General features: G+C 41.2%; 1 protein-coding gene across 2 annotated transcripts; it reads left to right on the top strand.

The window, feature by feature from the left end:
• Positions 1-3,878: 3,878 nt before the first annotated feature.
• On the top strand, positions 3,879-10,888 carry MMAA (metabolism of cobalamin associated A). Of its 2 annotated transcripts, none has more exons than XM_037396694.1 (7): positions 3,879-3,923; positions 4,666-5,153; positions 6,207-6,329; positions 7,754-7,924; positions 8,232-8,317; positions 8,896-9,045; positions 10,533-10,888. In XM_037396694.1, the coding sequence occupies exons 2-7, from the start codon at positions 4,721-4,723 to the stop codon at positions 10,818-10,820; spliced, it is 1,251 nt and encodes a 416-aa protein (XP_037252591.1). In that variant the 5' UTR covers positions 3,879-3,923; positions 4,666-4,720; the 3' UTR covers positions 10,821-10,888. The 2 variants fall into 2 exon arrangements, with proteins under 2 accessions (XP_037252591.1, XP_037252600.1); XM_037396703.1 differs by lacking the exon at positions 3,879-3,923 and adding an exon at positions 3,954-4,075.
• The last annotated feature ends 12,044 nt before the right edge of the window (positions 10,889-22,932 follow it).

Below are 22,932 nucleotides of genomic sequence, written 5' to 3'. Positions count from 1 at the left end.
AATGGAGGAGACTTCTCATTTCTCCTGTGTGTTGGCAGGCAATGGGTCTAATTCATAGCTGCAGAAGGGGGAGCACTGCAGTGATGGCTCCTGGGGGCTGGAGGACAGGCAAGTAGTGATTGCAGGATCGACCCTGCTAGAGTTTGAATGCTGAACTTCAATCTGTGTTACATCAGCCTAAATTTCTAATGTAGTTTAAGGAATATCTTGGGGTTTTTTCTTGGGCTGCTTGTGATAGCAATAAAACCGCTAGTCTAGTTGTGGTCATACTAGCCGAGAACATGCATTTGCAAGTGAGCAGGGTGGACTGTTCCATGCAGAATGAAGAAATGTTGGGGGAAGAGAGAGAGTGAAGACAACTAGGTCTTATGCTGCAAGTACAGTGTGAGTGGTCAGTGTTAAGAATTGCCACTGAATTTGTGTTCCTGAATGAGAAGTTCATTTTGCAATAAGGCATAGTGCAGAAGGGCATTTGGGAGCATGGCAAAGCCTTTTTAACTGCCTTCCCATCTTCACAGGGGGAGAAAGAACTGATGAAATAAAATGTCATCTCTAAGAAATCCTAATTTTTCCTTGTAAGTGATGTGAATTTCATAATTCTGTAACCGTGACTAGTATTGACTGTAGATATGTCAGACCTCCTACTGTGCAGAGGGAGGGACCAATATAGAGTTTCTAGCAGAAGTACACCTTTGTATGTTCAGGGAAAAGCTGGTGAATTTCAAGATGCTGCTGCTTATTTAATTTCATCAATTATTTGTCCTGTTGTGATTTCATTTAGATCATAGAGATTGTTAGTTTTGTATTTGCCTTTGCAGGGCATTGCTTTATAGCTATGTCTTATGAACATGTTAAGTACCATTGTAATAATAATGTGCAGAAAGATTACTTTGGGACTTCTTAAAGAGGAAGTGAACAGAACAGGGAAATCATAGTGCTGCCAGAGGAAGAAAGAACAAACAAATCCAACTAAAATTGCACAGGGAAGCCAGTTAGCATGTAAATTTGAATGGTGGAATTTGGCAAAGATGCTAATGCTCATACTGTTTCTGCTGTGAGAAGTTACAGAAGGCTTTTTCTATTATTTTTATAACGATTAGGATTGAGTTGTACATTTTGTCTGAAGATTTGTGCCTCCCTCCACCCTTACTCCATGGCACAACACTTAATAACGCTTTACAGGATGTTTTAGTGTCAGCTTAGAAGGAAGACTGCCATTTCATGACTAACAAGCAGTACCGTTTTCTTTAACACCTGGGGTAGATTTTCAGCAAGGAGGTTAAACCAGATCATTTTCCTTAAATCTTGGACAAATTTGCAGACTGTGATGGAATAACTATGGGATGCACATTTTTATTCTTCTGACACCCCTGGGGAGAAGAAGCGGAGAGAACACAAAAAGGAAGATGACTTACATTTGGAATAAAAACCCTAAACAGCAAACACACACACACACACCCCCCAAAGAAAACACAACAGTAACAAACCACCACCACCCCTCCCCCCCAAAAAAAATATTTAAAAAATAACAAAGAAAAAGAGAGAAACAAAGAGGCTGATGTGGAAAGCTACTGAAGTACCCTCCTGAATACCTGAGCTAGGATGTTAAGCGAATTAATAATGACCAGGTAAATGAACACATGAGCCAAGAGAACTCTGTATGTTGGAGATCAGAAAGACAAAACCAGCAAGTCTGACCAAACTTCGTTGGACTGTGTTTAATAAAGACCAAAAAAATAAAAGTTTGGTCACATACGTTAAAAGACCATAGGGGAAACATAAAAGCACTGTATAACATGACAGAATATAGGTTAAGGAGACTCTAGATATGGTCCAATTTCTAAGGAAATATTTTGCCTGTTCTGGATGAGGTTAGAGTAAAAATCAGAGATGATAGAAGAGTGCACAGTTCTAGGAGACCGGTGCAATCTGTGTGCCAGAATATTGAAAGAAGAAGTATATGTAATTGACGATGCAATAGGATGTCATCCTGTTATAGCTGACATTTGGGGACTATAGTCTGTGACTGGAGAAAAGCAAACTTGTTGAATAATGGAGTTGAGGAGATAGGGGGGGACCTGAACAATTTGGATTTCCACACCTCACCAGTGTGCAAGGTCTTGAAAAGAGTTCTTGTAGGAAGACTGCTCTAAAACATGCTTGTTCATTGTCATACCAGATTTGCAGTGCAACTGATGAACTGTATAAAATAGCAGAAGTTTTGTTCTTAAACTGCTGAATGTACAATTTAATCTCATTCCTATTATTCCGGTCTGCAAGATTATCATAGACGCAGCACTGAACAATTCACTCTCCTCCTCAGCGTTGACAAAACGTGCAATTTTGTGTACTTGTTCATTTAGTTCTTGCAACAAGGTCAACGACAAAAGTATTCAAGATGAAAGCACGCGAGTGGAATACGATGCAGGATCAATGATCTGTGATGAAACCACAGCAGAACGGCTTTTTTGTTGTTGCCGCTGTTATTAAAATAATTATGAGGATGTGCTACCTAGGTTTAAGCACAGCACTTGAAACGGAGAGCCTTAGAAACCCTGTTTAAGGAAGAGATGATAGTGGTGTGTGCTGACTGATGAATAAAGATCTGGTTAAACAGAAACACTACACAAGGCTATTTTGAAGTGGGAATTCTTTCTTTCTGCTGTGGTTTCATCGCATGCTGATAGGGACGCAAACTTGTGTGTTTTTTCAACTCTGAAGAGTGGTTTGTTCCGTTCTCTGTCTATGATAATCTTGCAGACCGGAATAATAGGAATGAGATAAAATTGTGCATTCAGCAGTTAAGAACAAAACTTTTGTTATTTTATACAGTCCATCAGTTGCACTGCCAATCTGATAGGGCTGTGAACAAGGCTAAGGTGTTCTAGAAAGTGCTAGTATTGCTGTAAGGCACTAGTAACGGCTCAGACAGCAGATTGTGTGCATTTCTGTTTATTGGAAATAAATGCATGTACTTTAATAAGAAGAGGTGCAGAAAAGGGAGGGTAAGATGACTAGAGAAATAAAAAAAAATTAAAAAAAAATACAAAAATTAACAGAACAAACCAGCATTCAACGAGAGGAAATTTTAAAAATCAGGTTTAATTTGGCAGAAGACTGAAAAGAAAATTATTAAATAAACATGTTTTGGGTGGGTTGAAGGATTTCTTCTCCCTTCTGATATCTGAAATGAAAGCATGGAATAGTAAATTGTTGTGTCGGAGAGAAAGGGTGATCTGCACCATCCTTCCTTACAGGGGCAGGGCAGGGAAACGGTTAATTACATTGTGAAATGATGAGAAGTGGGTCCAGAGCGAGGGCTTAAGAGGCTTGGGCGCCACTGCTGCACCGCGTCCCTGTGCTGTATTGCGTTAGTCTTTAACGTTCCTTCAAGGGGGTTATTTTTCGCACTGACCGGGTCCATTAGCTGGTTTGTGAGACCACCAGGATGCTGGATTAGGGTTTGGGATCGCTTTTGGAGGCTAGGGCGAGGTTTCGCCCCATGTGCTGCGGAAGGCCCGGCTCCAGGCGCGCTCCGGGGTGGCGGCCCTGGCTCGGGGTGCCCGTGGTGTCAGCCAGCGGCCCGGTAGGCCGCCGAGCCGTTCGGTGCCACGGGTGGCCGCCGTGCCGCCCAGAGGCGAGGCGCTGCCGGCGAGGAGGGCGCAGCGGGGGAGGCGCTGGGGGCTCGCAGGCAGCCGCGGCCCAGGCCGAGGAGGGGCGGGACGCCTGGCGAAGAGCAGCAGGACGCGGCGGCTCCGACCTAGCCGGTCGGGCTCCGCCACCCTCGCCACCCGCCAGCCCCGCGGCCGGGTAGCGCTGCCGCCTCACGGCCGCGGCGGGGCCCGGCGGCGCATGCGCGGCGGGGCCGCGGCCGGGCGGTTCCGGCTGGGCGGGAAGGCGTCACTTCCCCGCGGCGGCGGCCGGTGGGTGCCGGTGGGGCCTGGGGCCCGTGGGGTGAGGTGGGGGTGTCCCGGGAGCGCGGTGGGGCGGCCGGGGTGAGCCTCTCCCCCGAGGCCTCGGGAGCGGCCTGCCCGGCCTCCGTGGGCCGGCGTCCCGGGCTGCTGGCGGCGCTGAGGTGGGTCGGAGCAGGCCTGGGGAAGGTGGAGGCTGCGCCTGGGCCTGCTGCTCGGTGGCGGTCCGCTGGGAGCCTTCAGCTCCTTGGACACATTTCTGAATGTTCTGGTGTCTTCGTCGGGGGGTGAGGGTTTTTTTTGGGGGGTGGGGGGTGCGTGTGTGTTTTCCTTCTGGAAATAAGGTATAAAAAGCTCATCCTGAATAATTGTTTTGAAAAAACCTTGCAGCCCTGAAAGTGGAATATACAGCAGTTTCAGTAAGCATAAAGGTTGGTTTGTTCTTGGGTTTTTAGGGTACTATGTGTGCTCTTAGAGGCTGTCTTATTTTGAAGCACTTTTTTATTTACCTGCTTACTTACAATGTTTTCGTTTATTAAGTATGATAATAGAGAGATGCTATGCTATTGAAGATTCTGTAGCTTCTTTCAGTTCTGGTTTGTTGTTTTTTTTTTAATGGGAAGAGGGAGCTGTTGTATTTAAAATGGTAGGTATGGATAAAATAAAGCTGATGATTGCCTGCGTACCTAGGTTTCATTTGAGTCCTTACAGATGCTTTGAAGGAAGTAAAAACAATTTTTTTTTTCCTCTTTAGGGGATGTGCAAACGGAAGTGAACTGATACCTCTGGTACTTTTAATTCCAAACAAGATGAAGATCCCCAGTTTGCTGCTGAGATTCCCTCATTGTTATTTCTCTAGAAGAACTTACTTCGTGAACTGTCACTTCACTTCCAGAGCAGATTTACTGCATATTGAATCTCTTGGGCCAGTGCACCATTGTCCTACAAAATGGATATGTTCATGGATATGTTCCTCCAGCGGTTTGAGGAGAGAACTGTGTCAGCAAGTGGCCCCTGACCAGCAAATCGAGGGACTTCCTGATAGAGAACAAAGACTTGTAGACAGACTTTACAATGGACTAACCCAGGGTCACAGAGCCTGTTTAGCAGAAGCTATTACACTTGTAGAATCAACTCAGAGTAGGAAGAAGAAAGTAGCCCAGGTGCTTCTTCAGAAGGTATTATCCTACCACAGGGAACAAGAAAAGTTAAATCAAGGAAAGCCACTTGCCTTTAGAGTGGGTTAGTCCTTTTATGTCTGTCCAGTAGTTGCTTTGACAGAATTACAGTCCTCACTTTTTGTTATCATTACTGTTAAGTGTCGTGGTCTGTAATCTTGGATCTCTTGGGTCACTTGGATTGCCGATCTAGATCACTTCTTTTGCCCAATATCAGTATGGCTGGAGCTGGCAAATGCTTTTGAAAAAGCTGTAGAAATTATTATTGCTTCTTGTGGGGCTGTTGTTTGGTGGTTTTTGAATAACTGTTACAAGCTGAAATGTTAGGTAGTTTGCAGATTGGTACTGCTATTATATGCCCTTGGATAGGGAAGAATGTAGTTAAGCAGACCCGATCTTTTCCCAAAGAAGGTGTTTTCTTGAACACTTTCTGAATCTGTTCTTCAATTTACAAAAGCAAAACCACTTACCCTCCTGTTTTATGGCCTTTAAAGCAGCCTAATGTTCCGCTGAGGAGACTTGAACCTGGTTATCTTGGGAACTATAATACGTTTTTTGCTTACAAAGAGATGGACAACTAAAGTATTTCATGCCCAGTTATTATCTCTTATGTGTGTGCAGAGGTAGTAAGAACAAGCAGTTGGGCACAGGAGTGAGGAATGTTTGGTGCTAATCTTAGTTGGTGTGCTTTGACATGCAAGTAAATCGCCTTATTTTTTGAAATACTAGCCCTTCAAGGTAAGGGCTTTTGCTTTTAGAGTGTTTCTTTTATAAATAGTTAGTAAATCTGAAAAATCCAGGTTTAGGATATTTGAAGTTCTGAAGGATAAGTCAGTATGGAAATAGAGACGGGTAAAGCCAATGTTATGTTGGTACGGGTAGGATGAGGGGTGGTGAAGTAAGTGCTGCTGCGTTGGGTGAACCAAGGTAGTGTGTTTCAAGTGATTTAGAATTATAAATAGATCCATCTTAGCTGGATCTAGCGGTTGTGGCATAGCTTTCATTTGCCTTTGTTGTGATACTGTGTTAAAGCATGAATTGTTATCAACTTAGATGTTCCTGTGTTGTGTTATTTATTTGATTTATGAAATGTTTTATTCTTTCTAATATGATTTAGGGTTGTCTGGTCCTCCTGGTGCTGGGAAATCAACTTTCATAGAATGCTTTGGGAAAATGCTTACAGAAAGAAAGTACAAAGTGTCTGTGCTGGCTGTAGACCCTTCCTCTAGTACAAGTGGTGGTGAGTGTGAATTAAAGTTTAAGTCAGGTTTCTGACACCTTGTCAATGATAGGAGTATTTCTTTGGGCCAAATGAAGGAAAAATTGGGGCATGTAAAAGTTACCTATTAAAAATAATTGTTGTATTATGTTTTGATTTTTTCCCCCATGTAATACAAAATTGGGAAATAGATATGTGTCCTAATTTTGTCATGTTTTCTTTTCCCCAGTATTCAAATATTGCCTTACAACTTCTTTGTCTGAAACTTTAGATGGATGCTGTTTTCTCTCTCTAGTTGTATTTATTTATTTATTTATTTCCCTATAAATGAAGAAGTATCAGGGCATTCATTTCTGCTTAAATTTCACAATGGTAATGCTGGTCACTGGGCAGGAGACATATGTTAATTTAAAACTGCTTAGAGGATGCTGCAATCTGAGCATGTAGATTTGGTTGGAGTTTAGAACATTCATTAGTTCTTCTCAGTAGGAATTTTTGGAGTTCTGTCAACTATACTGGTTTCAGGGTCTCCTAATGCAGTACCATTGACCATTTGTCTCACAGCATGTTTTTGGTTTAGGGTTTTTTTCCCTAAATTTGAAATTCTTCAAAGTTGTGTGGCTGTAATCTGTCACACTCAAATCAAAAATTGTAGGGAAGTTATAGACTGGCCATGCTTGCTTAATGGCATCTCTGATATAAATAATAGAACCTTGATTTTGATCTTTTTTTAATGGGCAGCTGCCAGGGAACAGCATTCCTTTTTCCAGCTTCTATACTGTTAGAGAAGATGTTGCAATGTGTAATTATTTATAAAGAAAAAAACAAACCTTCAGCATTGCAATGACCTGGAGCTAAGAGATACATTCTTAAATGCATACATTCAGGGCACATCAATAGAATAGCGAAGTATGATAACAAGACTGCACAGTTGGAAGAACTGAGCATCTGATCTTTTGTAATGTGCGTCATGCATGTAGATCTCACTGAATCCGATTTAAAGTTGGTATGAATGGAAAGAAGGCAGGGATGCATGACAGCTTTCTTAAAAACAAACACCCACCGTCAGGACATAATCAGATTCAAAGGCAGAGATTTGTCGCTTTGGACAGAAACAGCAAAGATTTGATTGTGTGGCCTGCTGTGTATAGGCCTCAAAAAGCCATCAGGAACTGTAGAATTCATTCTGACGTAGAACAAATTCTTCATGTTTTATAGCAGCAAGGTCTGCTGCATATCTGGCCTTTCCAAATTTTGATGGGCAGAAGAACCAGGCAGTAACTTCCCAGTCCTCAGCAAACTCTTGAGCAGATACTATTGGGATATTCTTATTAGAATGACTGTGTCTGAGATCTGTCTTTTCTCACTAATTTATTGGGGGTGGGGGAGAGAGGGAAGTTTGGCTGTTTTGCACTTTTGAAATAATGTAACATTAAACATTGAAGGTTCTCTATTGGGTGATAAAACACGGATGACTGAGTTGTCAAGAGACATGAATGCGTACATCAGACCATCTCCAACCAGAGGGACACTGGGAGGCGTAACAAGGACGACGAATGAAGCTATTCTGCTATGTGAAGGAGGAGGCTACAATGTTGTGCTTGTGGAAACAGTAGGTATGTGCTTAGGGTTTTATTTATCTTCTTAAGATGTCTAAACAAGGTGTGTTACTAACTGCATACTTTCATCCTTGATTTTTCTCATGCTTTCATGAGCTCTGGTTGAAAATGTATGCCCATTCTGTCAATTTTCTAGTCCTGTATGTTTTGTGAAAGCGACGTTTTAAAAAACTGTTGTTTCCTGTTGTCTCTGTTTTGTTAGAGGGATTTGTTCGTGGTGCAGTACTGGGGTCTGTCATGATTACTGTCATTAATGTGACTGAAAGTTTGCAATAAATGGTGAACTCTGGATTTCATTTTTTAGGTGTGGGACAGTCGGAATTTGCTGTGGCTGATATGGTTGATATGTTTATATTACTGCTGCCACCTGCGGGTGGAGATGAATTACAGGTATTTGTTGGATTCTCTTACTAAGTATTACCTAGGACTTGAGAGAGGAACTTAAATCAGGGTGTAGTACCTGTGCAGAAAGTCTGTCTCAATAGTGTTTTGTAAATTACGCTGCTACTATTGAAGTCTTTTCAGTGTCTTACCAGTTTATTGCACAGTTAGGATCTGATATTCCCCCTTGATTTTGGAAGTATTGGAATGTAAAATTTTGATAATCTCTGACTGACTTTGGCCTGTCTAGTTATATGTGATTTTGGGGAGTGGCTTTGTATTAGAGGAAAACAGAAATCAATATAAATAGGTTTGGAGACTTGGTCATGTTTTGGTTAAACTTAAGTCTACACATGAAAGAGGTTATCATGTAAACTTATGTCCATATTTAGTGTTCTTGTGTTAAAGTAATAACTAGTAGTGGCAGAGGCTGTTGGTACTACTCTTGCATGACTAGCACATACACAAACACAAAGTCAGTAAGAGCCACGAGAAACTAGCAAAGCATTTTGACCTGCTTTTTGCGATAATTCAGCACGTCTCATTCCTTCTGGGTATTCATGGTTTCTCTCCCATGTTCCGTTTAGGGTATCAAACGAGGTATAATTGAGATGGCAGATCTAGTTGCTATAAATAAAGCTGATGGTGATTTGGTTGTGCCTGCACGAAGAATACAGGCTGAATATGTTAGTGCTCTGAAGCTGCTTCGCAGACGTTCAAAGGTTTGGAGACCAAAGGTTGGTGTATTTCACTATGGTTTGTGGGGGGGTTGGCTGCAGATTTGTGTTGTTGGTGTGTTGGTGGTTTTGTTTTTTCTTTCCTCCCCCAGAAAAAGTGCTGAATTAGTTAGGATTGTTAACATCTCATCTAGCTATACTAGTCTCCCCTGAGCTCTTTCATAAACATTTCAGTTCTGTTGTTTAGTTTTACATTGTGCTAGAGAGTTGGAGTGCCTCTGTTTCTGTTTCACCTCTGATCTCAAGGTGTGCTCCAGGAAACACTGCAAAGCCAGTCCTGCTCCCTGTGATTCTTTGTCCTGAGCTACAATCTCAGCACTAGCAGACCTATTACTAACATCAGTAGTGGTACAAACTTGTCTTGGTTTTTGTAAACTATGCATATCTTGAAATGTCCCACAAACTATTTCTCTCTCTCTTTTATAACTCCGAAGCCTATGATTATCTTCGTTCTTTCACTTGTTCATGTGTTTCCTTTATTGCTTTATTTTTTTTTTTAAATTTCTCACATAATAAAATTTCTGGGGCAAAGCCCTCATCTACTTGTGTATGCAATGTCCAGATTATTGGAATTCTTATCCTGTGGGCCTTTAGTTTTAATGCAGTATTCCATGTATTAAAAGGTTATTAAGTTATTAAGGAAAAGATTCAGTACTAACTTTAATATAGGTATATAAAACAAGCGCACACACACACTCTCACTCCCTTTATTTATATACGTGTATATATAAAGGAGGGTTTTTCTACGCTAGTATTAAAATTGACACATTGAATTAAGTTTAAATCTGCTGGGCTGCTTGAGGCTTAGCCATAATTTTGTAGTTCTTGTTTCTAGATCTGATGAGAGGTCACATCTGATAAACATGACCCAAAAGAACTGAGGCCAGTTAATTAAACAGGTTATCAGAAATCTGTCTCTTTCAGTGGTGGCAGTGTCTGATAACTGAAGAAAGAAAATATTGATGTGTAGGTGCTGTATCCTATCCATTAGACTGGGGAAAGAGAGAGACCTATTTTTTTTAAAAAACAGCTGTTCCATTTAAAAGATCATGTTGGATGTCTGAAATACTTTTGGCAAAATGAATTCCTAGTCTGGAAAGCAAATGTAAAAAATAGTCGCTATACTTCCTTTCTGGAATATTTTAAGTGCAAAAGAGTAGCCACCAGAGTATATCTTCTAGAATATGTAATTAACTGCACATTTCAGTAAAACAGCAACACTGTACCTTTTAGCTAAAGGAATCGTTAAAAGTTATTCTTACTCATTATAACAGCAGTTGGACAAGGCCTATTTATCCCAAATACTATGGGTCTCAGGGTCCGTTTATAATTGGTAGCATTCCAGTTTTTGCTTAGAGCTTCATGAAGTGAGTGTACTGAAGCTTGTCTTATGTATTTCTTAGTTTTCATGCGATCTACCTGATGCAAAAATTGAACCCTCAAGCCCAGTAGTTACTTGGCTTTAAAAATTCTTCTGAATCCAACAGGTAATGCGCATCTCTGCCAAAACCGGAGAAGGTATCTCGGACATGTGGGATAAAATGACAGAATTTCATGACCTCATGCTCACAAGCGGTGAGTTGATTGCCAAACGACGGAGACAGCAGAAAGTGTGGATGTGGAATCTCATCCAAGAAAATATGTTGGAACATTTCCGGAGTCACTTGGCAGTCAAGGATAAGATTCCACTTCTAGAAGAAAAAGTTCTTAGTGGTGTGTTGTCTCCTGGGCTGGCAGCTGACTTGCTACTGAAAGCTTTCAAAGATGGTCTCTAAGCATTACATTCTACTCTGTTCTTGTTAAGTCATTTATGTAAACATGAACATTAAATACAGTTTTTCCATGTGTGGATTCAAATGTTTTACTACAGCAGACAGTAACAGAATATCTATCTAGTACTTGGAAAAAAAATCCTGTAGGATTCTGTATATGTGAAGATCATGACAGCAGATTTTACTCGGAGATTGCTACAGACTGGGAAAAAGCACATTTCTACATCTTCTATTTGAAAATGCCATAGACCTCTGTGTATGCCTGTGTCAAAATGTAACTGGTTTTGGGTGGGTGGGAGAGAAAGTTTTGTGGTGGTGCAGAGGTTTATTCCAATCGTGGGATCTTCTGCAGAGCTTTTGGCACTGCAGCTTTCCATTCTAATACAGCATCAGTTGTTGATAGTATGGATTGCTTTTTCTTTCCTCACCTTGAGTGACAACAAGAATATTGGACTCCCTGGCAGCACCTGGTAACATTCTTAGTTTTAAATAAACTGTATGCATATAAATAGAATATAGTGGTGTTTGGAAGCTATAGTCAGTTATTATACACTATACATTAGGAGAAAGGAAGTTAAACCATCTCGGTTTCTAAATAGGTGTTTTTACATTAAAGCAAGATTTAGTTAGACTCTTAAATGTGGACATCAGAACAAATGTCCCCCATGATGTTTTAAATGATGTCTTTATAATAGAATAATTGAACTGTAGTAATAACGGTTTGAGGTTTTCTGACCTGACTTCATTTTTGGGGGTTCAAACAAAATGCCCAGTTGTGTCTGGGGTTCCCTGTCCTGCAGAAGACATGACTGCTTACAACCAAAAGTACTTTTTGGCTTTTGTTTTAATTTTCCTTGAGAACAAATCTGGAGGAAGCATTTTCCTAAGCCATGAGCTAGAAAGCAGAGCTCACCTTGTACTTACTAAATATCTAGAGGGTCTAGAGAAGAAGTCTTGTGAGGAGCAGCTGAGGGAACTGGGGGTGTTTAGCCTGGAGAAAAGGAGGCTTAGGGGAACCTTATTGCTCTCTGCAGCTGCCTGATTGGAGGCTGTAGGCGGGTGGGATCTGTCTCTTCTAGGTGACGAGTGACAGGACAAGAGCAAAGGGCCTCAAGTTGCACCAGGGGAGGTTTAGATTGGGTATTGGGAAAAATTTCTTCACTGAAAGGGTGGTCAAGCATTGGAACAGGCTGCCCAGGGAGGCGGTGGGATCACCATCCCTGGGAGGTGTTTAAAAAATGTGTAGATGCGCTGCTTATGGACATGGTTTAGTGGTCGACTTGGCACTCCTGGGTTAATGGTTGGACCTGATGATCTTGAAGGTCTTTTCCAGCCTAAGCAATTCTGTGATTCTGTAATTCTGTGAAATATGAAGGCTAAAGTGAAAAAATGCTTATTTTTGAAGACCAGTAAAGTAGGAGATTTTATAAGTCTACTGTTGCTTCCACAATTTGACTTTTAAAAAAATAATACTTGGAAGTGATGATTTTTATAGTTTTGGTTTTTCTGGCCACATACATAAAAGGTATGTTGTCTCTAATTTTAGCTTTGTTTCACCTGTTTGACTTCCAAAGAAGTATGTGTTTCACACAGCATTTTTGTTCTGGCAACCTGAGTGAACTTTTGAGAGAATTCCAGGGTAGCAATGAACTGGTGTACTTGGATCCTCTTCATTTTTCCTTCATTTTTTTTCTTCTCTGGAATAATTTTTTTTTGTTTCTTCTCCTCATCCCAGTTGTTATATTGTGTTCCCAGCTAAGTTTACTTTTTCCAGCTAGACTTCTGTGCTTCAGAATTTTCATTCCTGTGCAGGTATAATTTGGGAACTATTAGAAAAGATGATTGACTGTTGAAAATGCTGAGGATTTTGTTTCCTTTGGTTTGTCAGAGAGGCATAAATTAATGCAGAAGAAGCCTCCATCCTCAAGACTAGCATTTCAGTTGTTTGGTTTTTTTCCAGTGTATGACAGTGTCTATGTAATTGTCCGTGTATTTTTACTCTAAAAATACGAAGTATGACTGGAAAGTAAAACACAAACCACAAGGCAAAGTAAAAATACTTTGTAATTAAAAGCAATGATCCCCATGTATATTTGCAGTGAAATACTAACAAAGAGCATTGTGGTGGTTTGTGGGACATACAGCCAAGGCATTTCTTTATTAAGAAATTTTGCACCAGTGTAGCTGTTATTAGCAGTTTCCACCACATAAATTGTCTGAACTTCAGTGCTCTGACCCCCTTATTCCTATTCCTTAAACTTTGCATCCCAGCTGAGTAATTTGGGATTGCTGCAATCGGTTACGTAGAAGTAGCTGAAGGGATGCAGGTGGTGACGGAAGCACAGCAACTTCGTTATGGCTGTGCTGAGCTGTGAAAAAAATGCAGCACTTACAGTTTCTTTTCTATTTAAACAGTCCCCATTGAATATGACGGAAAGTGCCCCAAACTGAAAGCAATGTCTTATATTCCTTCAGCTTTAAATATTAACTCTTTTTTTTATGGTACCTAGTAGAAGAAATGACAGTCAGGTGGAAAATGAATCGATGAGAGAATCAGCATTTTTAACTGGTGAGTTCTCAGTGTCTTGATAGTCCATTTGTATCAGGTGATAGTTTTTGAGGTGACCTCATTTGTGCTTGTCTGTTAGATCAAACCTTTATTATTGTCACTGCTTTTTCTTTTGTCAGGGACTGCTGTTTTCCTTGTCTGTTACACGTGAACTGCCAAGCAAGTAAAACAGAACCTGCAGCTTTGTTTAAGTGATGGCTGCTCAAGCAGAGTATGTTTTGCCACATTTTCACAATTTGTTTTCTGGACGCAGATCTGTCAATCCACTTGAGCCATGGGCCATCATTTTCTCGTTTTGTTCCTTCTTTTAAAGTGTCATTAATTTACTAATGAACTTTTAGCAGAAGACGGTACAATGGCTTAAGTAAGTTCTATATTTTATTCAACTGTATTTTCCTCTTAAAGCAGAGCTTTAATGAAAATTAGATTTGCCGCTTTCATGTGTTCATTTGTGCCTCATGCTTCAGTAGACAGAGAAATAACCTTATACTGAAAAGAGTCTTTGGAAATGGCACAGTAGATAAGGGGTCCCTGCTTTGTGTTTCAGTGATTCCCTTACCAAATTGAAAAGCTGTACTGTGCAAACTACGAACGAGCTTCACATGTGAGAGTCAAATTGTTTGGTTTATAGCTTGTAGAATTTTGCTGTGACATGTTTTGGAGTCAGCTGCTGTTCAATTAATTGTGCGGTTTTGTTTATGTCCTCACAGGCTGGGAAATGTATTGTCTTCAGAAGGACCGCATAGCTTTAGCTGGTAGGGTACAATTTAGCAACAATCCAGTATTTCCCAAGATAGAGAAGAGCGTTTTCAGCTCATTATTTCTAGCTCTGTGGGATTTAGTGGGGTAAAATGCATTAAAACATAGTCGTTCGAGTAAACAGGCTTCTGAGAAAAGATATTAAACAAATCTGTTGAGTAGGATGTTGACAAATTCTTTGTTTCTAGAGCTGTGAAGTTGCTCTCAACGTTTAAAACCACAGCTACTGCAGAACAGTATGAGAAAATAGTAAAACTATGAGAAAATACAGCAAGATTAAGTTTGTACCTAGAGGTATGATAAACTGTTAGTCAAATTGATATGGGAGGTAAGGAACAAACTCTTCAGATACACAAACTGATATCCTATGAAGGAGCTTGCAGCTGTATGTAAGTGTGAAACTTTTCCCCAGGTCCCTGTGTAATAGATGTTGCTGGTGTTTCACAGCTGGAAAAACAAGTGTGGTGAGATCAAGTGATTTACCCAGGACTCTGGAACAGGTCGGTGCGGTATAAGGGTTACAGTTCAGTAGCCTTTACTCTGAGCCCCATGTATATTTACAGCCGTGTTACTTAAGGTTGAAAAAATGCTCTTAGCACGTTCATGCTGCCAGTGTGACTTACTCCTTTCATATCTAATCTCTCTGTTTTCAGTGACAGGACCCAGTGACCCCTTCTTGACTACTGTTCTGTTGTAATGTCCTGCTTCAAGTAATAGAAAACTTTTCCTTGATACCTAATCTGCCCTCGCCTTCTGTAAATTCATTACTTCCTGTTATGCACACTTGTTCCGTCTTTATTTGTGAAATCTGCAGTGTTGGCTGTTTGTGAGTCTTGAGATTTTTGGGGATGGGCATTGAGCCAATCTAAGTAATAAATATAGATTATTTTAATTTTTTTTAACGTTATGCAGTTCCCTTCCTGAAGTTTTCTTTCTTAAAGTAATGCAGCAAGATTCAATTATTGGCTTGCTCCTTACTCATGTAAACATATTTATTTCTCCTTTTCCTTACTCAGTGTGCTCGATTGCTCCCCCCTTGGATGCACAGTCAAGGAGTAACATTATCCGTGAGTTAAATGAGAAACATTGTTACAGAGCTTAGTGTGCCTTCATAATTATTCCTGCTGAACTATTCTAAAACATAGATAATTTTAAGAATGAACAAAAGTTGATGAAACATGTATTTAAAGAAAAATCAGTGTGTTCCCCTGGAACTTACGATTTGGATGATCAGCGTTGCACAGGTTGATTAACAACAGGGTTCCTCTTCTGAAAACTAGTTCAGAAATTCCATGGTCATATTCCTTACTGTTTATTTCAAAATAACCCACCCATCCCATGTTAGAACATTAACAGAATCTGTGGATCGAGAATAGAGAATAACAATTTCAAAATGAAAAACTTATAAGCAGTTCTAGTACATACTTAGAATGGAAGTATGATAGCCATATTCTGTTCCCTGCTGCTGTAGCAAGGTATGGTTCAGCTGGTGAACGAACAGGGAAGAGGGGACCTGACCTTCATGGTAGTCTATGGAAAAGGTACGTTATGGAGTGACAAGAAGAATGTCTGTTTTTCTCTTTTTTTTTTTCTCTCATGGGAACATAAGTATTATCTTATGTTAATAGTTAATAGTTAATAATAGAATGACAGTTCACTGGCAAGCCACAGAAGCTGATGTGACCCGCAGCATTTGCTGCGTGAGGTTTACAAAAATGATAAATTAAATTCCCTTTTCTATCTTTTGGATTTGTAAGTTGCGTAGGACTAGTCTAATGTAGATGCTTGTCCTTTGGAACTAGCTGGTTTTGTTTGCAGTTGTGCTCTGAGTGGGGAGAAGCTAGAAGTCCTTGTAGTCCTTGTAAATTATTTTTTCATTTGTAACCAAGAAGTTTCACTTCTCGGAATGCATGATGAGATTTCTGTATTTTTCCATAAAATACTACGGCAAAGTGAGTTCCTGCTGTATGTTAGTTACGAAGTCTTCCATTTTCTCTTATGTTTAGCTCTCTTTCACTGGTAGTGTAATAAAGCTTTAGTTTAGTAACACGCCTTTTTAAATTACTCAAATATTTATAAAGTTAATCAGGGATCAGCAGGTTTTTTGCTCTGTTTCTTCTGTTGAAAGTGAGCATTATAACCTAAAGAGTATGATAACTTCAGATGTCTGAGCTGACCTGCACTGTGGCAGCCTGCAGTGGCCGGGGATGCAAGATGTATGTGCGATGAGCAGGTACTCTCACTGCCTGCCTGGCTGGCAGCATTACCGAGTCACGCAGCTAAAGGTTTCTCTGAGCCCTGAATCTGTGACACAAAGATCCTGTTTGTAGTTTTCTAATTGCAGCCAGCGGAAGACAAGAGTCATGTTAGTTTTTATGACTTGTTGCTTAGCAGCGTTGATCAACAGAAGTACAACCTTTTCTTTTCCTGTAACCTTGGTGAACCCAGGCTCGGACAGAGCTCACCGGCAGAGGACAAGGATTTCTGAAGTCGTGCGAAAATGTTGTTCCGTGTCTGTTAGCAGCATCTGGGGGAAACCATCTGTTCTTGACCCCTTTGTTACCTTTACCCTTTAGTCTTCTTTCTCTCTCTCATCAAGTCTTAGAACATAACAGGCACCATCCTAGGAAGGTGTGGAGGATGGGAAGTTTAGAGACAAGCCAACTGTGCTTAGATGCGTCCTGCTGCTTATGGGGAAAAGGAGCCAAGCTGGTTCCCAGGCTGTGATGGCAGACCCTCCTCTCGTGGCAGGAGAAACAGAGTTCACCCATCGCAGTAAGGATTATTCTTATTTAGAGAAGGTTTCTTAGTGTTTTGGAGTAGGCAAAATAATCCACAGAGGAAAGGGTGCTAAGAAGTTCCTGGTTTGCATCTTACAGGGGGGATTTCACAAACTGAACTAGAAGGGATATTGAATGTGTTTGAAAATTATTAGGGATTTGCACTGAATGTAGGTATAAGGACAAGTTTCCTTTATTTTTTGCCTGGTGAAATCTGGCAAAGCCTGTAAAATAAGTGCAGAGAGTAAGCTGCTCGTTTCACCTTACTTCTAAACTGTATATGGTTAGTCTGACTGGACAAAGGATCTTTAGTGACATCACGAACTGCAACAATTAATGTGCTTTATGATGTCGGAAGCTTAGACTAGGAGCTTTTATTGTTACTCGGATGCTTGTCTTTTACTTCCAGGTCTAAGTAAGAAACGGCTAAGGATTTGTATACTGCTTCTGCCAAAAATGTTATGATCCTGAGATATCTGTAAGCTTGTGGACATTATGTGGAAAATAATGCCTTATCAGTTTGCTGGTTTGCTCCTTTCCCCCCTTCTCCGCTACTGACTCTTCCCCTCTATCCACACTGCAGGACTCATTGGTACCTGTTAAGAGCAGCAGAGGTCAACACATTAGGCAGTAAGGGTGTGTCTCACAAGCCTGTTTTGCTCTGGTGTCCTGTCTCTTCTGAAGTTCAAAGGAAAACATTTCTGTGGGACAGTTTGAAGTGTTTTGGTTTCATAATTTTTTTTCTTTATTGGCTGTTGCTTCAGATTAAGGCTGGACTAAGTGGATCCTTGGGTTAGTGTGGCATTTCCTTAGGTAGGTTGCATCACAAAATCATGCCAAAAGGAAATATTTTCACAAACAAGACTTGCATAACTCACAAAGAAAAATAATGTTGCATTGGAAAGCTGAAATAGAGATTTAAATGTTGCACAAGCTGGACAGAATTAAGGCTACTCATGTTTTTTTTGTTTCTAAATCTAAATGCCGTAACATTTTCTCTCCTCCTGTGCTTAATCCAGAGCGTTTGTAGTAAACCACATTGTTTGGATACCAAGAAATTGCAACGGAGAGAAACAAATTGCTGCAGATGACAAAGTTGAATCTTTTGATTCTGAAAATTACCCCTCAGCCAACTTCTCAGTAACTTCATTTTCTAGATGATTCTCGATGAAACAGTGACGGTGATTCACAGAGAAAACAACTGCTTAGGAGGGTCTCTGATGACACTGCTGGACCAGCAGCGACGTGCCCAGGAGCCCGAGGGGTGGCTGGGAGCAGGCGCAGCCCTCGGAGCTCCCTTGCAGTGCTCCCAGGGAGCCCTTAGATGGGCTGGGCAGCAGCGCGCAGCCCTCCGGCGCTCGGTCCTTGGCCCAGGTGGGGTCAGTCCGCCTTAGGGCTGCGATTGCCCATCTGAGGGTACACTTTCGTAAACCGGTAAAAGGCTCTCTTAGCAACTGCCTCATTTCTTCCCCTACTGATCTTGGGCTGCTGCTGCAATTTAAACTGTTCTCATGAAGCTGCTGGGTGAAAGAAAATCAATTTCAAAATGTTGCAGGAGTAAGCTGTAGAATCAAAAGTGACCGTAAGGGCCCGTGTCTTCGGGTCATGGTGTTCCACACGAGTCAAACCTTTCTGCCCAGGAGAGGAAACACCCACCTTTGTTTCTGAAGTGTTACACCCGACCGCCTGCCAAGTAACGTGTGTTCAAGTCCTTTGTTTTCTGTATATCCATGGATCCATAGCCGAGGTCTAGAATTCTGCCGTAGTTCAATCTGGATTTCAGCAACTGCTAGAATTTAATTCTTATAAAACTTGAATCATGTCATGCTTACATGCCTGTGTCAACTATATTGCTATCTGTCTGTAAAACAGTGCTTTTAAATGATAGCTAAAGAGTTTCTGAGGGCATTTGAGGATCGTCGTGATGGAGGAACAGCGTTCACCCTGGGAGCGTCCTCATAAATGTGGGGGTGGTGACATGGCTTTCAGGTTGTCTTCTATGCCCTGAGACTTGCTTTGTTTTCAAAGAACTGGGGATGCAGATTTAGGAATTTGAGTTGTGCTGTCAGTTACAAAGAAACTGAAATGGAAACTCCTCCAGAGGGACGGGTCTCAAGCCACACAGTTCTATTTAGGAGGCTGTTGGTGAAATTATGAAAGGGAGTTAGACAACTCAAATGCTGTTTCAGAATCAACCTTTTCTTTTGTGGTGAGGCGGGAGAGAAGTAAGATGTTGAACATAAATTGATCTCTGCCCTTTGGAAAAGAGTTAAGTGATTGGTTTGTTCGAAGTTGGGAGTATAGCCTTGCTATAACGTTAATTGTGTGCTTATGTACCTGCCAGTAATTCGTAAACTGATCATCTTGTTTCCCACCTTTTACCACATTTTTGAGGGGGTTAAGCCTGGGAATATTCTGCCAAAGCAAATTAAGTAATTCATGTTTTCAGAATGACTTCATTTAGTCATGACTTTAATGTAGTTAGTTATTTATTTAGAGAGAGAAAGAGCCGGTGTTGTTACAGTCCCTGCTCTAATTTTTAATCTCTGTAACTTCCTATGACCCAACTATGTATTATTTTTTTTTTTACATTTGAAACATACCAGACTATATAAAATGAGTATCCACTGTGCACTCTGCTCGTCCCAATAATTTTCACCCTGCGGTCTCTGCATGGTGTTACTTTAGGTGCATCTTTTGCCATTACGGGAGTTGTTAACATTACCCTGAATTCTGCTGGCATGTAGGTGGGGAAGAGTACTCAGCTTTTCATTCTTGCGTGTTCAGAAACTCTGTAGCTGATATGTAGCTGATGGGTTAAACGCTACTAGGTGGTGACTTGCAGCCTAAAGCCAGTGGCGATAAGTTCTCACCTGTGAGAAGGGAATCTTATAGCTCTGCGCAGTACGTTCTTCCAGCTGCAGCTGAATTTCTGCTGTGTTAAAATCCTTAAGCAGCTGCAGCAGTGTGTCACACTGATCTGGCATTTTGCATCCTCAAAGCTCGGCTCGAATATTTGAACTGAGCAAAGCGCTCCACTGAACTGAGAGGTAGGCGAGTGTCACTACAGCTTTACAGAAAAAGAAACGGCCCCTGAGAGGTTAAAGCGACTTTCCCTTATCATGCAGCAAGTCAATGGTGGAGCTGGAATTACAGCTCTGGAGGTTCCTGGCTCCTGCTACACTACTCTGTGGAGAAAGGTCATTTCCCAAAATAGTACAGAAGGTTCCCATTTGTTATTGATAATAGAGCAACAAAGGGCTCTAGGTGAATTAATAGGTCACTGTATAATGTCCTTAATAATATATAATTAGCAACTACAATCAGCTACGTTGCCTTTTTCTGGGGCCATATTGCTTCCATGGTTAGTTTTGTACACTCCTGATACGTATTTTAGTTTTGGCATTCCTGGAACAACTTTATTTAAAGTAAAAATTCATTTACAGAGTAGGCTTAAATTGCCTCCCCATTAACAGCCACATTAAACTGCATATTCATCTCACCTTTCAGATCAGCGCAGCTCCTCTCTGCAATCAGTACGTGCCTGTGCGCCCACGGGCAGACGCCGGGGTGCTTTCCTGTGCCGCCTGGAAGTCATTGAGCAGAGCTCTGTGCCCGGGGAGAATACAGAGGTGTTAGAGGATTTCGGTGGCCAAGTTCTCGCCCTGTTGTGTGAGACTGAGCCAGTGCTAGCACAGCTGGGCAGCGCAGGAGCCAAGGTGCAAGCATGGGAGCCCACAGAGGTGCCAGACTTGGCGATGGTCTTTAGGCCTTCCAGGGGGCAAGGCAAACCCCACCGGTGGGGCAGGGGAGAGGATGCTGAGTACTTGTGAAGGGGTTTTCATTGAGATTTGGTCCCAAATGTCCCCAGGGCTGGGGTATCTGGTAGGTATTGCTGGATATTTTTTTTTAAAATCTGCCTTTTATGAAATACTGTTGATCCCCTTTAACTTACTAGTTTCAGCAGTTGTACTTACTGAAGGTTTCTGTGCCTTGTTTTTCCTCTAAATCAATTATTTGAACTGCTAGGTTACTTGGCAAATTCAAAATAGTCACTGAGTAGTAAGTATGAAGTTTGGAGTTTATTTTTTTACTGAGCACCTAGTTCTATGCATCTGCAATTGAAAAAGGAACAAAAGGGTGCTTTTTTCTTAGCCGAGTCTGAAAAATTGCAGTGAATAATGGTGGGAAGAATGACATTCACAAAACATAGTTATTGAATCAGTTTACTCAGCCCTGTTTTCATTTGAGTTTGGGTGAAGTGTTTCCAAACAGGCAAACACTGAGGGGGAAAAAAAGTATGTGTAAGGAAAGTTAAGAAAACAGAGCATGTATAGCATACAGAAATGGCAAGGGTGCTGTTCTCTCATCTTTATATCTGTGGATATGTGTATTTGAATTAACAAAGCAATAGGAGCTTTATGTGCTGCATTTGCTTTTTAATGCTTGTTGGTTGAAGTAATTGGATCTATTGTTGTGGGCACTGGAAATGCCAGCTTGTCTCTGATGGTCGCTGACTTGTGAACGTGACCTTCTGGAGGTCAAAACACTGGAGAGCTTGCTCTGTTTAGTTCTCAGAAGTACCAGTCATAATAGTTATGCTTTTAAAAAACACTGTAGATGTTCCCTGCCTCCATCTAGTTTGTTGTTTGTACTGAATAGCAGTGTGGGGTTTTTTGGTGGTGTTTGTTTTGTTGTTTTCTTGGTTGGTTTTTTTTTTTTACTAATTCATCTCTTCAACTATTTTCAAGTGGATTCAGACTTTTTGAGGCTTGTTTTTTTTAAAACCACAAATAAGTTTTCACAACTGAAGTTGGTTAAATAACTGATCAGAGATTGAACTGTAAATGTTAGTGGTTTTGAGTGACGTTTTGGTACTTGATCAGGCGTCCTGCTTTCATTCTTCCTGGTGATCAAGTCAGCCAGACATAGTCAAACAGTCCCACATAGGAAAAACAGCGTAGGTTCAGCAAGGGAGACAAAATAAATAGTCTCTTGTAATTGATGCTGAATGATTCATGGTAAATGGTGATAGCTACATGATCTCAGCATTGAGTACATCTGCCTTCCCTACTAGGGAGCTCCAGAGAGACCAGAGTAAAACATCCTACAAAAAAAAAAAAGACAAATTCTCTCTTTAGAGAGTCTCTCAGTTCATGCTCATGGGCTCGCCTTTTGGGCAGTGCAAAGCTTGAGCCCTTGTAGCAGAAAGGGAGGTTCCAGCAGCTGTGTGGCTTGTGTTTCTGGCACCAGATGGCTTAGTGGTTCCTCTTGGTATGAATCCTTTCCAGAAGCTAGAGGAACTGCTGTCGGTCTTTAATTTTCTTCCTACAAACCTGTCAAAACATATAGTATTTTAACACCAGGCATGACGTGAAACAACCTAGAGATTTTGTGACCCATCAGCAGATCTGCTGGACTTACAGCAAGGTGGTCGTGGCATTGGTGATCAGATTGCCTCCCCTAAGGGTAGTTGTACTTCCTCAGAAATTCTTTATCTCCCCCTAGAAAACCCACCAAGATGGTGCTTGCCCCTGTCAAAGATTTAGTTTGAGCTGATTGAAATGTTTGGGGTTTGTTTTTGTTTTTGTTTTTTTTAATCCCGGTGAATAGTGTTCTTGCGCCACACTGCTCCCTGAAAGCGTTCACACTACCAGCTGAAATCTGCATCTGCTACAGGGCTGTTGGGCCTCTGTGCGTAGGCTCCTTCTGTCTAGGCAGTAGCGGTGTTTTTCTGGAATTAGGAGAGTTCAGACCTCCTTCAAACTGGACTCTTATTTACAACAGATTGGAGTGTTTTTATGTCTTGCTAGAGAGCCTTATTTTTCTCTCTGCTGCTCTATGGCTTGGTCAGGGCAAGCAGCATGCTGTATATCTGCCTGCGCTTGTTTGGGATTGTTGCAGCAGACTGGGTGTTGTTCTCAGATTTACAGCTAAGGTAAAAGGAACAACCACTTGTTACTGTCTTTTTATTTTTTTCCCGCTCTTCAATATGTCAAATTGCTCC

Source organism: Falco rusticolus, chromosome 1 (genome assembly GCF_015220075.1).
Source record: "Falco rusticolus isolate bFalRus1 chromosome 1, bFalRus1.pri, whole genome shotgun sequence".
In the NCBI taxonomy this organism is placed as follows: Eukaryota; Metazoa; Chordata; class Aves; order Falconiformes; family Falconidae; genus Falco; species Falco rusticolus.
The sequence above is the reverse complement of the archived record's forward strand: the minus strand, read 5'-3'. Positions and strand labels throughout refer to the sequence as shown.